The 20,703-nt window shown below is 38.8% G+C and overlaps 1 protein-coding gene across 1 annotated transcript; it reads right to left on the bottom strand.

Moving 5' to 3' along the window:
* Positions 1-342: 342 nt before the first annotated feature.
* Positions 343-12,482, bottom strand: NDUFV2 (NADH:ubiquinone oxidoreductase core subunit V2). Its single transcript, XM_054285033.1, has 8 exons — positions 12,332-12,482; positions 11,214-11,276; positions 5,477-5,539; positions 5,266-5,382; positions 3,512-3,680; positions 2,192-2,301; positions 1,414-1,490; positions 343-501 (listed from the first exon to the last, which is right to left on the bottom strand). Exons 1-8 carry the CDS (start codon positions 12,371-12,373, stop codon positions 408-410), a joined length of 735 nt encoding a protein of 244 aa, XP_054141008.1. The 5' UTR covers positions 12,374-12,482; the 3' UTR covers positions 343-407.
* Positions 12,483-20,703: the final 8,221 nt, after the last annotated feature.

Here is a 20,703-nt window from a genome sequence, read left to right as displayed (position 1 = left end):
GTTTGTTTGATAATAAATTGCCAATAAAAGTAACTTGATGAAGTTTTGTCAGATCTCCTTTCTTTTTGGTTCCCTGTGCCTTTGCCAGATTTGTGATTTAGTTTTGTTGCTTCTTCAAAGAGCTTTAGAAAAAGCTGAAATTTTCAATGACAGATCAAAAGATGCAACTTTTCATCTCCCATTGACCATAAGTGGACATGCTCAAAGAGTCACCTTACACAGTCTACAGAACACTTTTCTTATAATCTGGAATTGTGATTAAACTGTGCTGTAGTTAAAACCACAGTAAGTTAGATAGTCTAATTGCTGTTAATTTTTAAAAGCAAAACATTAGAATGTACATAATTTTACTGGGATTGAAGATACTTTATTCTTTTCAGACAGTTCATCTTATATTACAAAAATCCTTAGAGATCATCCCGAACTCCAAAACCTGGTCCTTTGGGTGGTTCAGTCAGGGAAGTAAGGCCACCAGCTGGCTCACAAGAAAAACGTCCACTCCTGAAAAATGAAAGCAGTTAATTCATTGCTGGTATTGATAAAAACTCAGATTCTGTTTAATCATTTGATAGAAGACAGTCAAAAATCTGACGTAAGGCTGAAGCCACTATTTTTTGTTTTGTCCTTCCCATTCAACCTTCAGAAAAAGTGTGATGTAGCTGTTAAAGTGAAAGGTTTCCAAATCCAAGTAGTGACAAAAAATTCATAATTGAAATGCAAGCTAGGACCACTTGTTGTCTTTTATATTCATTTATAGTTGGCCAGGCAGCATCACATTTTATCAATCAGTTTTGTTATAGATGGATGCTTCCCTGTGTTTTTTTGAAACTGTAACTGTTTTAAGATTATTGTTCTTGTACTCAAAACATCTTTATAGAAACAACAGGAATAAGTAACACCGAAATCAAATTCATTTCCCCATTGACACAAATGTAGGTGGGCTAACAAAGAACAGTGGGAAATAACAGATAAGAAAAGTTCAGCAGTAACACCTTTCTCACTAACTTAAAATGTTTGGTTTTTGTCAGAAATCAGAAAAAACCAACACAACCAGCCAACCAACAGGAATTTGTTGGTTTAAATTATCTAGGCCAAAATTCCAACAGGTGACATCATTCACCTGTTAAGGACTAAGACAAATCAGAATTCATGTTTTCACATTCCATGCTCCTCTGGTCAGTCACCAAGGACATGCAAATTCTCAGTTCTTTCCAGTTTGTTTTGGCTTTGAATACATGCACTTCTGTTCAGCAAATTAATTAATGCTTTTTAGCTGTAGGCTGTGAACTCAAATCACTAGAAAAGTAATTTAGTTTCTCAGAAGAATCACCTTTGTGTAGGTGACCAATATAATTTATATAATTTATAAACACAGGCAATTATATATTATAGCTTGTAATAAATATAGCTAACCTTGGGCCTGGTTTGGGAACTTTGCAAAGCTTCAGCTGATCAATTATGTCTTCAATATCTTTGGGTGTCAAATCCTCCTGTTTAAAAAAAAAGAAAAAGATTACTGACAAAACTGAGAGTCACCAGTTATGCTAAGTGCAGCACTTCAAATTTAACAGATCAGTGTGACCCTAGCAGAGGTAATTTTGATCTTATCCATTAACACACATAGTGGCTTAAAGCATTTTCCTGCAGAAAAATTGAAAAGTCTACTATCATTTTAATGTTGAAACTTTATTTTGTGTGTAGTTGCAGAAATTATGTTAAAACAAACAATGTTTGTGTTTTCAGCTTCCTCATATTAGGGAGCTGGATCTCTGCCTTACCCACTGCACACATGCCATGACACATAATGTGTGCCGGCTGCAAGAAAAAGATTTTGAGTAGAGTTCAAGACATCACTTCTTAAATTAGTGCATACTTTGCAACAGACTACTTTAAAATGCTTTCAAAAGCTTATCAAATACCTATTTAAAAATTCCAGATTTACAACAGACCACAATCACAAAAATGCATCACTCCTCTTGTATAATCAAGACAGTAACTGAAATGAAAAATACACTGATACAAATGAAGTGTTCTAGCAAAAGGCCAAGAAAATAAAGATGCTGCAGGAAATGAGTACTTCCTGTCAATAGGAATTGGAAAACAGACCACAACTTCACAATCTGGAACAACTGGAAAATACAGGTAAGCCAGCAAAGAAGCTTAATCTTTTAAAAGGGGATGCAGTACTTACATAGTAATTGTCATTTATTTGTACCATTGGTGCGTTTACACAAGCACCTAAACATTCCACTTCTGTCAGCGTGAAGAGCTTATCAGATGTTGTTTCCCCAACTTTAATACCTAAACCAATAAATTAATTAGGTTTAGTAGTGGTTATGAACAAGAGTGATAAAGCATGCATTTCAGTACTCCATAGACATTGCATTACTTGTAGTTGGGCCTTAAAAGCATTTGCAAATTTAAGCGCCCTTAAATAGTCAAAAATGTTTCCATTAAATAGAAGTTTCTAATGAACCATTAACTCAATTTTCAGATACATTTTTTAGACCTTGTTTACAGGTATGAATCACTGAAAAATAACCATGAAATGACAATTCCAAGAAACACAACAGATCTACTCAAGAACATTTTTAGTAATCAGTACAATAAAATGGAAAAATAGGGACACATAGCTTTTGTGTGCTGATAGGAAATGCATTAATATACAGTGTTGAATATTCCCAAGTTAACCAACATCCAAACATTGTTAGCTACAAATTCATAAACAACTTTCAAGTTATACACAAAAGATGATTTACCAAACTGTACACATACTTAGCATCCATGGCATGTTACTGATCTACTGCTAGAGATACAGACCTTCCCCAATATACGAGTTAGTCCAAGTAACATCTCAGAATCTGATCTCTACAAAATACTCCATGGAAGGAAGAATACTGAAAAGCAGTTTTCCTCCATTAACTAGTAGGAATGGGATGGAAATAATCAAAGGTACAAGTAAGGCCTGTCTCAGTAGAGACTACAGAATCATCCTTACTGCTTTGATTCCTCAAGCTGAGAGTTTCACTTGAAATTAAGCTATGCAGTAACAAGATATTTCATCTAAATATGCCTTTTTCAGACAACAGAGTATATGAAATTACAGATGATTGGCAGCTGTTCTGCAGCTCTTATCACCGGTTCTTAGAAAAAGTTAACACAGCTTTTCATAGAAGGGGAAGAGTTGTCAGTTGCTGATCTTACCCTCTCTTCTCCCCATAACCACCCAAAAAGGAGGAAAAAACCCCAACCCATACACAAAACCCCTGATTATTCCTTACAACCCATGATGCACCATTCTCAATTGACTTTTCCCATGGAGAACTCAAAAATTATGTTAACATCATGTTATCATCCAGAGGGACCTTGACAGGATAGAGGTGGGCCCATGTGAACCTTAAGAAGCTGAACAAGGCCAGATTTTTTCTTCCACTATACGAAGAATTTTACTTCAGTACCATTAAACAAAGGTAAAAAAATATAAGAAGTAAATTACAAACTTGTGTCCTACCAAGTTTCTTCTTAATGGCCTCTAAAATGCTGTCAGAGTCTCGCAGCATGCACGGCGTGGTGGTGCAGACCTGGATGTGGTATTTCCCAACAGGTTTGCGATTGTACATGGTGTAGAAGGTTGCTACTTCGTAGACTCTCATGGGAGGCATTTCTAAAACTTCAGCCACCTGCGACAGGCAAAAACATGCTACAGTGAATTCTCAGAGGGCAGCAGCAAAGGCATTTAGCAAACCACATCAGTGAAGTCACCTGTCCTGTTTGCAGTAACAGGTAAGTAGGAGGGTGGGGGTGGGTATCAAAGCACAAATGTATTTTATTCCAAGCGCCAAGACCGGACACCTGAGTTCTCTGAGTGGCATCACCCTGCTTGAACACAAACTTGACTAAGCTGTGGATCAGCACAGTAAGGAGCTTGAGTCAGCTCCCCTCCAGGATCTCTTGTCCTGGATGCACACAAGGGGATGCAAGGAGTCAGCTCCAGCTCACACTGCACTTGGGCTGTGTGAATGAACCAACCTGTACAAGCCTGCTCACACTAATGCATGGAAGCCTTTTGGTAAGGAAGACCTTTAAGCTGGTACTGTGCTTATCTAATTCATACAGAGCAGGTCTCCCTCAGGTTCTGTGACACACCAGGCTACATCTGCAGATTCCTGTCCCAGCTAATAAGTAAGGATTGGAGCATGATCTCCATGGAGTCAGTTCTAGTGCAAGTATCCCTGATCTCATTAACATGGAACCCTGGCAAACTGCTCAAGTTGAGAACTGGCTCTGGTTTCAATAGTGTAACTGGTTTATGTTCCAGTTTCTCTAGCAGGCAGATAACAAATCATGGAAAATATCTGTTCACTTAAAAGCCTTAAGATCATTTTAAACATAATATCAACCTGAAACTGAAAAAAACTAATATACACTGCCAGCATTAATGGAGCTTTGAGGCTTTATGTTATGCTGTAGAAACTGTAGCAGACAACTGTAAGTTGCCTTTCTTTAAATGATCATTCACCTCCTTCAGTCATTCCTCTAATGCTCACAATCCTCACCTTAAACTGAATTTAAAACTTTACACTGTAAAATTAATAGTATGCCAGATGGTAACACAAAGTACAACAGATTTATCCATATGAATATAAACCAGATTTTTTTGTTTCTTGGTGTTTGGTTACTGTCATGCAGCCCCTCACTTTGGAGCAGTGTAGTTGTTTACCTGGTTATTTTGAAACAATTTTAATAATTAACCTGACAAGTCTTCTGGGCACTTGCTGTGAGGTGTTACTCAACACTCCTTACATCAACTACACTAACATTGCTCTGCAGAGTCCTTACAGATTTAGAGACTAAGTATAACCCAGGCAATGGATGAAATGCCGTTAATCTGGGAGGAAGAAAGCTCCACTGACATTACCTTTTTCTTCTTCCCCCACATTCAGCAGTGAACAAAATCAAGTCTCTGTTCCTAATTCTACGATCACTCTGGGAGAAGAGCCTATCTGAATAGGTTTTACCTAATTTATTTGTTCTGCCTGTAGTTTCTAGCAATGGGCTAATATTATATAAACAGAGTCCTGAGTTTTTCTGCATTAGTTTTCCCTTTTATTTTTAAAAATGTAGTCTCAGAGGGAATTCTCCCAATTCTGTGCCACATGTAAATTCCCATGCTAGTAAGCTTTCATTAATCAACGTTAATATTCTACTAAGATATTGAAAGAAAGCAATAAAATTATGCTTGAAAGATAATCAAGTACTAGATACCCTGTTCATAGCCGATATGGGCAGCCATCCATGCTGTCTTTGGGCCAAATCCAGTACTGCCATGACAGCTGCAGACTTGTGTCCCTCTGGGTAGTTGTTTATGATCGCTTCTATTCGCTGGTTAAAGGCAAAGAAGGAAAACAATCAGTACTGCTCTAAAGACAAATCAGTACAGATCTGTGTACTGATCTTTTTTTTTTTATCTGCATACCTTTAGGTTATCAGGTGTGAACTCAAATGGAGTATCTGGATTGTTTTCAGGACTGTCTCTATGCTTCAAGAAAAGAAGAAAAACGTGTAAAAATGGGTTGTTAGAAAAATATTCAGGACATATTTACTGTTGTAAAATACCTTCTCATTACACAGTTACAGTTAAGCTACTTGAATAAAAACTATGTATTCCACATAAAAATGTAGTACTAAAGTGATTAAATATATTTGGGAAAGTTATCAACAATATTGATAATTATTTCATCACTCTTGAAAATCATTACCTATTCCCATTACTTCCTATTAAAGAAATTATTTACTGAGAAATACATGAAATTATATATTGAGAGAATGTATGGTGTTGTTATCAAAATATGTATTTTTAATGCTGTTAATAGTTTGATAATTATGTTCAAATTTACAATAGGCAGAGTAAGAGCGCTCTAGTTAATACCTTAATAAACAAGAGACTAAAAAACAGTTCATTTTTCCCTTTACCATGAAACATTAATTTTAAAAAAGCTGCACAATTTATCAAGAAATTTGTTGCAGAATTAAAACATCTACACATTCAAACACATTATTAATCCATTTTAATATATTGCTTTGATTTGTAATGGATTTCAACATTTTCATTTTACCTACAATTTGAAATCAAAATGTAAGAAGCAGAATTCTGAATTAGTATTTCCAAAATAAGAATAGTCTAATTAGCTATTTTTCTAATTATTCTAATAAGTTATTTTTAAGGTGGTCTTCTAGGGAAACATCAAATTTTAATTATTTCTTCTATAGTCAGAAAATACAAATTTGGAGGTCTTGAAAAAAGTAACATTTTCCTGTAGTAAAATCTTAGTTCTGATGAAAATCCTTTTCCACCAGCAAATGTTCCTGCACAGAATTTTTAACTGTCTCTAAGCAGCTCATGTTGGTTTCCTTTAAATACCTCCAGTTAAAGTTAATTCCAAACTTCATGCAGTTTTCAAATTGAGAAAATTGCAAACCAAAGGGAAAGTTTGTGGGAAAATACAAGCTATACTTGAGGCTTGATGTTAGAAGTAATCCACAACTAGCCAATAATAAAAGCTTTAGAAGTGTATTTAGAACAAAGTAGCCCCCTCCACTGACTTCCACTTGCATAATTTCCTCCAGTAACCGAGGGTGATTTTGCAGTTGCCACACTCCACTCCTTACTAAGCAGCAAAGGATTTAATGAAAACCTCAGCATTGCCAAGACACCTGCATACTGAAGTGAAGTTTGTATCATCAGTGAAGAACTTAGAACCTGCGTGGTCCACAGCTATTCTCAGATTTAGAAATTTTAATATGGAAATATTGCAAGGGCAAATACTTCAACTACATCTGTTGGTCTGTCCAGGGATTACCTTTGCTTATCCTGTCTATATCCCAAAGCAGACAATTTGACTGCCACCATCAGTTTGAAAGCATTGTGCCCTCACCACAGTTTCAAGTCCCATAAAAACTACCATGGATAAATACTGCACCAAGGATGACTTTCCTATAAGAACAGGAATTACAGAAAGATGAATGATGCCCTTTGAACACACACACTCATATTTTATTTAGTGCTAATTTCTTGCTTATTGTGTGTTTTACAACATAAAAGAGCTTTTAGGAACACAATTCCCATTATTTCAGACTGACCTTTCCAGACAAAGGATTTGATGACTCATATTTAGTCTTGGTGAGTGTCTTCTATCAATTTTATTGGTAGAAAAAGAGTTAAAAAAGCTCTCAAAAAGAGGCTGATGGAGAGAAGACTGATTGGAAATACTGGACAACTTTTATTATTTTTTCCCTTACAGACCTTTCCATGTCTTAGCTGCACAGATCAATTCCACAATTCATGGTATTTCCATAACTTAGCTTTTCCTTCTCAAATCTGCATGCCTATTTTGCTATTATTTTGCCTTCTGTAGCGATTTGATAGTTAGCAATTGTACTTCATATCAATTGCTTTTGCAAATAAATTTATTTGATTCATTAAAAATTCCTTCCAAAGACAAATCTGGAGCAGCTGTTCTTTTCAGTGTATCATCTCTAAACTGATATCCTTAAATGCCCTACATGTGAAAAGGAATAATAAAGAGTTTCTATTGGAAAACACAGGTGTAGCTGTAGCAAGGTCTCATGATATATTGTAAAGGCTATAGCAGAGGCGAGCAATAAATAAAACATGCCACCTTTTATATTTTCCCTTTTCCTGAAAGGGCTTCATCTGGGCCATGGAGAGTTTGACAGTTTTCATCAAGAGCTTACACAGTTCTAGGACTCCTGAGCAGTTAGGAATTTATATGTTCTCTAGTCTTACATTTATCTGAAAATGTGCCATTTATCTGAGACTCGCAGACACTGACATGCTTCTAAATGACATGGATGCATTTCCACGTTTTTTTAGGATACAGATTCTAGACAGCAAGATGAGAAATAAGAACACAGTATTGGAAAGAGTGTTATTTTAAATTACAGAGTGGCTGAAGTTGGAAGGAACCTCTGAAGTCATGTGGGTCAAACTCCCCTGCTGAAGCAGGGACACCCAGAGCTGCTTGCCCAGGACTGTGTCCAGATGGCTTCTTCTCAATCTATCCAATAACGGAGACTCCACAAGATTTCTGGGCAACCTGTGCCAGTGCTCTGTCACCCTCATAGTGAAAGAGTGTTTCCTGATGTTCTCTGAGGCCATTGCCTCTGGTCTTGTCAGCTGGCACCACTGAAATGAGCTTGGCTCTGTTCTCTTTCCACTCTCCCCCATGCAACCCTTTTTCCAAGTCTCTTCTTGTGCTCTCCAATTTCCCAAAGTCTTATGTGAAGTTTTCATGCTGTTCATACATTGACTGTATCACATTCCTATTGCAGAACAGAGCCTATTTAAGTAGGAACACCTTCACTGCAAAGGCCACCTAAGCTACAGATGCCAGTGCACTCCCATGGAAGCCACTAAGGCTGCTGAATGGCCACCTCATATTCCTTTTGCTAAACCGACCTGGGCCATTTTATTATTATGCTTTCTTCTTTCCCAGTGATCCAATCATCTGTCTTTCTTGGCACACCAAATTATTAAAGAGCATTGAAGAATTACAATAGAATAGTTAGAATAATTTAGTTTCCATGTATACTGCAAAACCTTGGCCTGAAACTTGACCTATGCCCTATGGTAAACAACAGTCCAAAGCACTGTAAACCAAAATCAGAGAACTGGGGGGTCTGCAGGGGCATGTTTAGGGCAACAACCTGCTCAGAATCCATATCAAATCAGCAATGAAAAAACATGTATTACTTCTCCTTTAAGGGGAAAGTACCCTACATTCACTACTCCAACAGAACTCAAAATATAAACTCCTCTTACTTAAAGAATGGTAGAAGTGGTCTCAAACACAAGTATCTCACTGACCAACTTCACAAGTAACTAAAACTTGAAAACAGCAATTCTTCAACCTTTTGTGCTGAACCCTATGTGCAGCCCTATGACAAAGACCACATCAAGGGCTGTTGATTTGTTAAAGAAACTCAGTCTGTGTATTGAAAACAATAAAGCTGCAGAGCTAAATTTTAGCTGATAAGAAGGGTAAAATCAGGTAAAAGTCAAGTATAGAGAATGCATGTTTCAATGAAGAAAGGTAATCATAATAAATGTCTCTGGAATCTGGAATTCCATAGGCATCAGACTGCAGAGATTTGGAGCATCACTCTTACATTCCTATGGGCAAACAATCCATCTAATTTTGTACTTGATATCCTCTCACTGGAAGTGTGATGTAGCTGCCTGTGATAGCACTCAGTTTAATGACTGAGAGAAAGGCTCTTTCTGGGTGTTTCAGAATACCAAGACATTTCAGCAGAAGTTCTTACTGATTTCTGTGTGTTTCTGTTAACATGTAACGTGTTTGCAAAGGGAAGCACAGGCATGCCAATCAGAAATGCCTTTTAATACTACATTTTGTGATAACCAGGGCCCTTGCTAGCCTGTCCTCTGCTGTTACAACACAAATACACTGCATGCATTTACCTTCCTCATGTACAGATGAAAAGTGCAAGAAGTAGCAGCAATAAGCTTTGTAAAGAAAACCCATGACATTTGTATGTAAACTGACATACTAAGGGGACCACCACAACAGGTCTGAGTTACTCCCATGAGTCCTGCACAAGCAGTTTTTAAACAAACTTTTGATACTTCTGCTTGTAATTAAAAAACAAACAAACAAAACCTTAAATTTTTTTTTTTCTCAACAGAAATCCAGGGGGAGTCCAATTTTCTGATTGTTTATGAACACCTGGTGTTGATGAAAAGAATGTCTTTGCATCAAACCAGCAGGACAAGTTTCCCTTAAAATCTCCCACTTTAAGTAGCATCTGGAATTTAGTTAGGGCAAACAATTACACACACATATTGTGACATCCAACTGTCTTCTTCCCATTACCTTTTACTTCAGAGAAGAACAACTATTACCTTATTAGAAAAAAACTGAGGAAAAAAACCAAGGAAAAACCAAGTTCTTATGCTCCTTTAGCAAAAATTCTGCTGCAGAATAAGTCATCAATGATGCTATTAAATAAACATCTGCAAAGCACTCAGCTTTTCTACTTGCCTTTCTCTGTTATCAGGCTCCTCCCTGCAGCAAATAATTTAAACAATTACATAAATCTTGAATTTATAAAGCTATCTAGCTATGTTATATGTCAGACATAACAGCCATTAGGGTGCCAAAGACATCTTTTGCCTGTCTTCACCAACCTCCAACTACACTTGAAGTTTCCTAAATTGCCAGACTACAGCATTTCCTCTATTCCTTGAACACCAGCTCTCACCCTGTAAATCGCCAATTCCTGCTCAGATTTCTGGAAAAGTACACAAAGCATATACTGAGATCCTATTAACTTCATTTTATGATTAAAGCTGTAGACACAGCTGCAGAAAGGAAATAACAACAACAACGTGTCCAAAAATCCTGAGCACTTGTTTTCAACAGTGGTCAACTCTCCAGTAAAGGGCTGATTTTCACCAAGTGTTGGGAAAATGCCAAATTATTCAGCTGTTAAACCGCAGACCAGCTAAAGCTCTGAATGAAGAAGAATGGCACAAAATACATATTCTCTTGAGATGCTTCAGGTTCTCTTCAGAGGTAGACAGACAACACAGCTGCTTGACACACTTAAATTCAAGGGCTTTTTAGTTTTTTCAATTACTACTACTGTTTATGCCTTTTGTGACAGTGCTTAATGGCCTCAATTACAACTCATTTTACGACCTGCTGTATCACACACAACAGGAACAAGAACTGTACTTTTCAACTCCTGTAAACACAGCTAGGACCTGAGCCCACGGGTAATTCTGCAGCAAATTTCAGAAAGCAAGAAACTGCACCTGCAAAAAGTTTAATGAGATTCAATTACAAACTCAACTAAAATAAATAAAGGAAACAAGAACTGGTTTGTAATGAAATAAAGTTTAAGCAAAGTCTCATCTGCAATCACATACAAATTACAGAGCATTTTCACTATATAAGGCAAGAAACACAAGAGACAAAAACTAAAACAAAGCCTAAAATAAAACTCCATTACAACTCTAATAGAAGGCTCTATAGAAAAAAACCCTCTTTGTAAACGCCAGTAAGTTTCTATAGCAAAGTTCTGCCCATCAGAAGCTTTTAGGCAGATTTGAAGAAGCACATGCCAAACTCTTCTGACCCATCCCCCTTAGAGTAAAGCAGATTATTTACCACAAATAAGGCTCCAGAGGCATTGCGCTCTGCTGTTCCGTGCAAGTATCGGATCTGCCTTGCCTACAAGCAAAGTACAGGGTTAGTAATGCACTGCCAGTGGCTGCTTCCACAACCAGTCTGATTGCCATTCCAACTGGAAGCCACTAATTCTACTGCCATCACTAATAATTTACAGTAAGTCAAGAAGATATTGTTAAGGGCTCTCCTGTACTATTAGGAGAGCAAATCTCTCGACTCCCACCTTGACCAGTTGAAACAATGTAGAAATTAAAGGATTTAATTCTGCTACTGCTTAATTTAAGCGCCTTGAACACAAATTCTCATCCAACATTCCATGAAGAATTTCCCAATTTCTGACTTTACATGCTATCTGCTATAAAGTTTGCAGAAACCACCACTGCTACTGACGTTCTTCTCCAGTAAGCATTTGCTACTGAAGTTCTTTTCCAGTAAGCATTTGCATGCTTCTTCAGCTTTAATCGAACCAAACGCTGAGAACTGGCACAGGAGGGCAAATGTAAACACAGACCTGAAGAATGAACAGAACACAGACCCATATGCAAGTTCTGTTCAACTATTCTCTGTACTCTCTAACATGCCAGAACAGATCAAGATTTCTAGATTCTGGCCGGTATTAGTAAGACTTGATAATTTTACCACAAGTATCTATTCTATTAAAAATCAATTTTATATTAAATTACGTGTATTTTAATGCTTGATTCCTGAGCAATTCTGAGCTTTCTTAAAGTAAAATCACAGAATGCTTCAAGGTGGAAGGGACCTAAAGATCATGTCGCTCCATGGGCGGGGACACCTTCCACTGGAGCAGGCTGCTCAGAGTCCCATCCACCCCGGCCCCGAACGCTCCCAGGGACGGGACAGGTCATATGGCAGGGAAAGGCTGCAGCCATCCCGTGACATTACACTGCGAGAGCCGCTGCTAGAACACTGAGCTGACCAGGCCGTCTTTGCGGAAGAGCCGGCACTGCGGGTCCGCGGTCCATAGACTGGGATTCCAGGCACCGCCCCACTCCCGGGCCCCACGCCCCGCCGCGGCCTCCCCGCTGTCCCGCGGCCTCCCCCGCTCCCGGCCGGCGGTGGCGGGGAGCCCTTACCGAGCGTGCGGCCGCGGCGCGCAGAGCAGCGCACAGGAGCATGGCGGCAGCGCCGATCCCCGCTCCTGCTGCTCCTCCTTGTCCCGATCCCTCTCCTTGAGGCCCGGGCTCGCCCTCCGCCGAGCCGCGCCAAGGAGACCCGCAGCGCGCATGCGCCGGGGCGCGCCCGCAGCGCGCGTGCCCGCTCTGGGAGCGGGGCTGTCCTGGCCGGCGGGGATCCCGGCCCGCCGGGTGATCCGGCCTCAGGAGTGCCTTGGGGTGCCCGCGGGAATTTCAGCCTCTGTGGCACGCACCGGCGTGGAGAAAACAGATTCCTTGGAAACAAACAGCGGAAAATGGCAGGAAACTAGTGAGGGTTTTTTTCAGCCCTGTGTTTTCCACCTTCCTATCCACTTCTTGTTAGGGCTGCTCGCACCTGTTTTGTCCTCCTTTAGGAGAAACAATAAACATTCATTGTATTTTTGGCCTCTGAAAGCGTTCTCGTATGACACCATAATCCAGGTAATACCGTACAAATGCTGGAACTGAGGATCACCGAATCACAGAATGGTTTGTGTTGGAAGGGAACTTAAACATCTTCTGGTTCCAACCCGTGCCATGGGCAGGGACACCTCCCACTAGGCCAGGCTGCTCAGAGCCCCATCCAGCTGGGAATGGGGCATCCACAATGAATCTGCGCTAGATGGGAGAAACAGGCTCTTCCTTAGGTGCAGCTGGTTCTTAGGAACGTGGTTCACAGGTCCGTCCTTGTGTGAAAACCACCAATCACTTGCTTTTAAAATTTTAAAAGTTTAATAGTAATAAAATGTTTATAAAAATAGAAATATAATTAGAGTAATAAAAAATTTGGACCATTAGGATTTAGGACAATACGAGACAATAGAACAAAGAGTTACGGACGGTCCAGGTACCTTTTCTGGGCAAAATAAACTCAAAAAAGGACACACGTTAACAGAGGATTAACCCTTAAAAACAATAGCCTGTGGCATATTCATGCACCTTATACATGATGCATAAATTCCATTCAAACACAGGATTCTGTCTGGTCAGTGTCAGCTTCTTCCTCTTAATCCTGACGGCATCTTCAGGACTGAGCGAGGAGGGAAGAAGTTTGTTTCTTCTGATAATGGAGCAATTATAAAATAAATTCTATTTATTAAAAATACATTTTATTTATAAAAGAAATAAATTCTCTTTCTCTGAAAGATTTAGGTGTCCTGTGGCTGCTATCTGGTGCAAGTACCTCAGTCCTTTCTTTAAAAAATATCCCACATACATAGTTTCTATTTTAACATTGTTATAAGCTAAAACTATATTTAACACACTACTTAAAATAATTAATAATAATAATTTTAATATTTACAAAAAGCCAATCATAAACATGCATTTTCACATCGCATGACACCATAATCCAGTTAATACAGTACAAATGCTAGAACTGAGGATCACAGAATGATTTGTGTTGGAAGGGAACATAAACATCATCGGGTTCCAATCCCTGCCATGGGCAGGGACATCTTCCACTAGGCCAGGCTGCTCAGAGCTGGGCTGGAGCACTGCTGGGAATGGGGCATCCACAATGCATCTGTGCTAGATGGGAGAAACTAGATGGCTAGGAAGAGCTAGATGGCTCTTCCTTAGGTGCAGCTGGTTCTTAGGAACGTGGTTCACAGGTCCATCCTTGTGCAGAGCCTTGATCATTCAGGTCTTGTGATGAGGAGCACAAATGTACCCTTTTCATTGTCAAATAAATGCACATTTTTCGAATAGCAGCCAAGAAGGAAGTCTTTTATTCCAGTGAGTACTCAGCATTCCAGATTGGCAAACATCTCTTACCATATCATCCTTCTCTCTGAGGAGGAATCTCCCCGGCAGTCCCCACCCTCTCATCTACCCTGGCTTTCAGTGGGGCAGCCTTATTAATTTCATTAATTTCACACTGAAAATCTATCCATGCATATTTTATTTTTTTACTAAAACTCTGATGATTTGAAAGTTTACACTGTGAGAAACAATTACTTTTAATAAGTACACAGGAGAACAAAAATTCAGCTTCCCTTACAATGTTTTCCTTCATCCAAAGCACTAACTTTCTTTTTCATCTGCTTACTTATGTTGAGAGACCCTCTTTTATTTTGCATAAACTTTCAAAAAGGCAGGATTAGCTACGCTACAGCAAACTGAATTGTATTAAAAAGATTTCATGATTATGGCATGAATTTTTACTGGCAAAATGATCCATCAGGGCACTTGTTGGGACAAAAGGCCAGGTCAGTGAAAGCCATGGTGGCTATGCCTCTGTAAGTGCACCTGAACAAAGAAAGGTTTCCTGAAAAGAAACCTGCATGTATGGGGAGACAAGTGCCAGGATACATCACACAGATAGCTCTAGGGAAAACCCAAAACATGAAACATTGCATGTATTAGGACATTTTAGGATATTTATTGCTCTTTCAGATAATTGTATGTATACCTACAGGGATATGAACATATGTGCACAGATATACTTGGGAGCTGTTAGTGTAATTAAAGTCCTTTTAACAGAATACTTTTCACTTGCACTGGGGATCAGGCAGGATGTGGTACTAGTTCTGATTAGATTACTGCCCTTCACATTTGGGTTCACTGTAGTCAGGGATTGTGTTCCTGCTGCTTATTCATCATTTCCTCAATGGTGGCAGGTACTATCAGCATTTGTAATTTAAGTACTGCTACCAGTATTTGGTATTTTCATTGATTTGTTTTCACTGTTTACTTGTTCATAAACCTCATTTTTTCACTTGCAATCAAATAAATAATTTCGGTGTCATTTGATTTCTTTATTAGTATGCAGTATGCCCAATAATTGCTTTCGGCCTTTTGACTTAAATGTAAATAATTGTAGGGATATTTAATGGCTGTTACATTACTCTCCATTTTGAAATACAAAAATAAACAAATCAGTTTTCATTAATCTTTAACCCATTATTCATGTACACATGTACAGGCATTCACTGTATATTTTCTGACATTCAAAAGTCACATTTCGGCCACAGCAGTACAAGTAATATAACAAATCATGCATGAAAATGTTAGATTTTTATTATTTTATAGTCATAGAATTATAACACAGATTATCAAATTATAGCAAAGATTATCTAGTTCTAATCCCCCTTCAATGAGCAGGAACACCTTTCACTAGGCCAGGTTGCTCAGAGCCCCATTCAACCTGGCCTGGAACACTTCCAGGGATGGGGCATCCACAAATACATGCTCTAACATTAAGTAATATAAATAGTATGTAATTTGCAGTGTGGGGACTGTGAATGTTGGCAAGCCATTAGAAGAGATTATTTTGAAAGCAAGTCATCTGGAGGGAACCTAAAATCTATCAGATGGTATCAGAGGTTTTTATCCCATTAAAATACCTTTAAATAGCTCTGGTGTCATCTATGTAAAGAGAAAAAATAAAGGCTATTAAGATCTCTCTGGTCTTTCAAAAAATATTTTTTTAATACATTAGTATGTTTGTATTTAACCAGTACAGAGATCTATTTTAGGAAGTGTAAAAAACACAGGGGACAAACACAAGAGGTCATATTAAATAATTAAGACCATAAAACATTGGAAAACAAAACATTCTCAGCTGTAATCTTCATGTTGCAGTGCTGTACAGAAAACCAATGTGTATACCTAGGAGTGTTTCAGATTAATAAATGTTGTTATCCTTTTGATAGGTTAGCTTTAGTTAATCAAAAAATGATATGTACTAAGAGAAAAATTAGTGTAAAATATGACCGGAGACTCATTTCTCTAAGCAAAGTAAAGGCAAAGTGCCTGCTTGCTTAACACACTCACCCAAGAACTGTAAAAATTAAAATGGGTATTTATTAGCATCACAGAAGATCTTCTTCCAACAAAAGATGCTTGTATGGGCAGTGGAGAGATTGCACATGGAACCACTTCCACAGAACTTTTTTATTTAGAGAAATAACTACAAGAGAACAGAGACTGAAAAGAGAATGAGAAGGCACAGAGAACATGGAATAAAAACAACCCACAATTACTTTTGTTAACTATTTGCCCAAAGGCATTGTGCACTTTTACGAGTCCTTTGATACTGTATTTGGATTTTCTACAAATGCAGTTGTTTCAATATGCTGTAGCAATTTAAATTTAACTTTTATGCAAAAGTACATTTCATATCATGTATGAAAGTGTAAATGCACTTAAAGTTTAAAAATAATCCTAATTCAAGCTACTACTCAGATTATTTAGAAATATGCAATGATAACTTAAATGTAGATAGATAGTTGTGCTGGAACAAAATAATCATAGAATGTAATTAAAACTTTGTTACCCAAAGATGAAAATTTCTTTTCGAAAGCGATTAGGAATTATTGAATTTTTTTTTACAGATAGAAAAATGTGAGGAAAATGTGTACTGACGCCCAGTAAGCTACAAGAAGTCACCAAGAGCTGGAAAAAAACACAAGCCCACCAATTCTGTGGGCATCCTATTCCATGGGCTCTGTTTTTCTCCTAATCTGAGAGAAATTCAATTCATAGTGATCAGACATTCATAATCCCTGATTTGCAGCATAGGAAGGGCACTAGGAACAAATTCTTCTGAATGAATAAAGAGGAATGAGGAGGTAAATACATTCACACACTTAGCATTAGATACTTAAATGCCCAGGCTAGGGACCTGCACTCTTTCTGGAGTTATCTGACCCCTGTGCTCCCTATGTACAGAGCCTGCAGAGCCACTTTCCTAAATTAATCTCCCAAGTCAGCAAAAGCTGTAAGGAAGAACATCTTCCAGATAATGTACACAATTTAATTTTAATTCTTGCATTGCTTCTGTATTCAGGCTAAATATTAATTTAAGATGAAGAATGTTTTGATGTGTAAATAAACTGGTGTTAGAGACATTGCTTCTCTCTTCAACGAGGCTATGACAGGCTGGTGTGGCTTCCATTGGCATCTCCTCACTTTTTCATGTTAATAATCTCTGAAGTTCAAACACCATTCAGAAAAGGTATCAGCCTCTTTTTGCAGCAGCTTTGAACTTTCTTTATTCAAAAGGGCAACTAGAACTATAATTAGGTACAGCTAGATGTCATTATATAGCTCATTTATTATTTATATCTTCCTCCCACAGTGCCTGTGAACCTCACATCTTGTGTTGGCAGAGATAGGAGTCTGAATGTTGCTTTCACAGGCTCCAAGCAGCACAATAATCCCTGTGGCATGGCCCTGGATTTGTAATCTGGGTTTCAGGGTGCTGACCTAATGCAGCCAGTGAGGTTACAGCCTGCAGCATCCCACATTCAGAATTTACTGAGGCAATCTCTCTCCACCTCTCTGGCAAGCAGTCCAGATGAACCCTCCTGTAGACAGCTACTCCCTGCATGTACTCTAATTCTTGTCAATCCCTCTCTGAGGTCTCTCCCCACCTCATGCTGGGTAAATGATTGTTTTGATGTTTTGTGAGTTATTGTATTACCAAGTTCTGAAAGGTATCTGGGAGATGGGAGAAGAGTTAACTGTAATTTTCAGTGGAGACAAATATGGGAAGCCCATAATTGGATGGAGTTTTAGGCAGTTTTCTTTTAAACTTCTGATGGTCAGTGACACACTGTCTTTTTACAAAAACCCTGCATGACCAGAATGGTAACAGCTGTAGTAACAGGTTGCATTACTTTGTCATGGTCTTTAAGAACAAGTTTCCTCTTTTCTGCAGTATGCAGATTAATCTTTCTGGGATGCCTTCTTCCCCAAATCCTTCTCCATGTAGGACTAGCAGATGGAAAAGCTAGAACTTGAGAACAGCCTGGTGGGTATTGAGTGGGTGAGGTTAAAGTCAAATTCAGTAGAATTGCCAAAATAGATTTGAAATGTCTGTTTCTTTTTCCCCACCCCCCTCCAATTTTAAAAAGAATAAATAAAGATTTAGACTACAAGTTGTTTTAGAAAGAGGGCAGTGCAGAAAAGGAAAACCAGTGACCTACTTAAAGAGAAATTAAAATGCATTACACCTCTTGGGGTTGAGGTTACAAAAAATAGTAACAAAAAAATGCAACACAATGAATGTGTGCATGAAAGGAGACGACATCTTCCTTTTGCCCCTAAAGGCAGCAAAATTCTACCAGGAATGAATTTGACTTCTGGTCAGATTATTATTATGCAGTTGTTATTATTATGCAGTTTAAAGGGATGGTTTTACTTTGCCTAGTAAGACTTCTAGGGCACTGACTTTCTAATGCATTAGTGTCTTGTCTAAAAACAAATGCTGCTCGTTCTGTCAGGTATCCTAGGGCACAGTAAGTTTCTGCCCTCCTTGTCTGAAATCTTGTCTATTATAATAATTATGCTGTATTATAGAAACTTTTTCTCCTGAGTGATTACATAGACACCATCCTAGATGACCAGAAGCTGTTTTTAATTTGTTCTTTAATCTTCGATCTGTTCACCTTGGATGGTCCTGGCAGGACTTTATGCTTCTGTTGGCATAGCTCTGGCTATCACCAGGTCAAATCTGCCTTTCCCTTGCATCAAAGTGGATCCTCAGGGAAGGAATCTATTTTACCTGATGTAAACCAAAACATGCATTCCTACTCAGAGCTACCTTCACAGCTCTATGGATAATAATTACAAACACAGGAATTAAGTTTACCTTATATCCAAAGAGTAATTAAGTGTGTTAATTAAAGTCAGAACTTTCCCATATCAGACAGGCTGATTTGATACCTCAGTGATTTGTTAGAATCCAGCTGTTCCACACTTCTGATACCTGTGGTGAAACAAATTGCTGCCAAGCTGACAGGAGCATCCTGGTGCACAGATCCTGCTTGCAACATGAGAGCCTCTCACAGCTGTGTTCCCTACACACTCACACCTTTCTGGGACCCAGCACCCAGCCTCGGTGCCAACAGTGTGACTGCCAGAGCCTGGGCCCAGCTTCTCATGAAAACTGACACATTGATACATGCTCATGCTGCAGAGCCTGAGAAGAGACAGAGGAGAGCTCCAGACCCAAAACCACATATGCCCTTACATGTTTGCAGTGTGCTATTCCTGCCACAATTGAGAGTGAGACTTCAAGTTTCCCATTTGTCTTCCTCTTCTGACCATGTTCCTAAGAACTTCATTTTATCCTTTCTTTCAGTTTCTGTTTCCCACACATCACACTGTCTTTGATCATCGTCAGTCCTTCTAGTCACTCTTCTTTGGGTTGTCTTCTTCATAGATCCAGGCATGATTTAACCCCTCCTATCTCAAAATCTTAAAAACTCACCTGCCTTTCCTGTTTAGTGCTTTATCATCCTTTCTCTTTACATCTCTCAGCATACAATTCCTATCTGGGGTTTCATCAAAAAAAATCCCACTTTAATACAGCTTCTGCCCTTGTGCTTTGCTGACTTCTAAGTCTGTTATGTGTTTCTGTCACTCTCACATTCTTTTCTCACTTCTGGACGAATATCCTAGTGATTTCAATCTTTCCCCATTCACAGCCCTTCAGAATTTTGCTGCAAACACTTTCCCTAAATTTGGCCACAAAATATGGGAAAGTTCTGACTTTCCTTTATTCTCCAAAGGATTGCTTTTTTTGACAAGCTGCATTTGGAACAGTTTCTTCTATTTAACCCCTGTAATTATTTTGATTCAATTGTACAATATCTATTTTGTGTCAGAAAGTGGGTGACATCATGAACTATGGGACCAGGAATGACACCAGGTATCATTTTGCATCCTGGACCCTTCCTAACTAAATCCATGGTTCAATCTGCACAATGCTTGCTGTCAATCACTCCTCAAAGATAAGCAAGGACCTGCCTTGGCACTAACTCAGCAGAAATGCCTGTCTCTGCTGCAGTGCTGTCATGCAAACAATGCCCTCTCCATCCTGGACACTGTCCTTGTGCAGAAACAAGAGATCACCTGGCTTTGAAATGCCAGCTCATGTTTGGCATCAATTCAGCCACCTGGGCTGCAGAATGGCGAGTCATGAACAAAAACCAAGTGCATGGGATTTACTGGGCAGGCCCTTGTGCAGGTCTGGTTTGGGTGGGTTTGTGGAAAATCTGTTACAATAAGCATTGCCCAATTGTTTCATGTTTGCCCTGTGCTGCCCACTAGGAAGAAATTAATGAATATCTAATATGTGTATGAATATCTAATACAACCTTTAAATTCCTTGTTAAAGTTCTTCTTTGCTCTGATGACAACACTTAAGACTGCTGGAACTGATAGCAGACACACTGATGGGTACTGATGTGTCACTTTCTTGCACTTCCCCATCTGTCCTCTCCTGTTTATGCTTTGATTTAACCTCCTGGAGACAACATAGGATGTAAGAGAGGGCAACTCAGGGGAACTGTTAAAGTGAC

This window comes from Melozone crissalis, unplaced genomic scaffold, assembly GCF_028551555.1.
Source record: "Melozone crissalis strain CALT ecotype California unplaced genomic scaffold, PUWL_Pcris_2 ptg000042l_1, whole genome shotgun sequence".
Classification (NCBI taxonomy): Eukaryota; Metazoa; Chordata; class Aves; order Passeriformes; family Passerellidae; genus Melozone; species Melozone crissalis.
The sequence above is the reverse complement of the archived record's forward strand: the minus strand, read 5'-3'. Positions and strand labels throughout refer to the sequence as shown.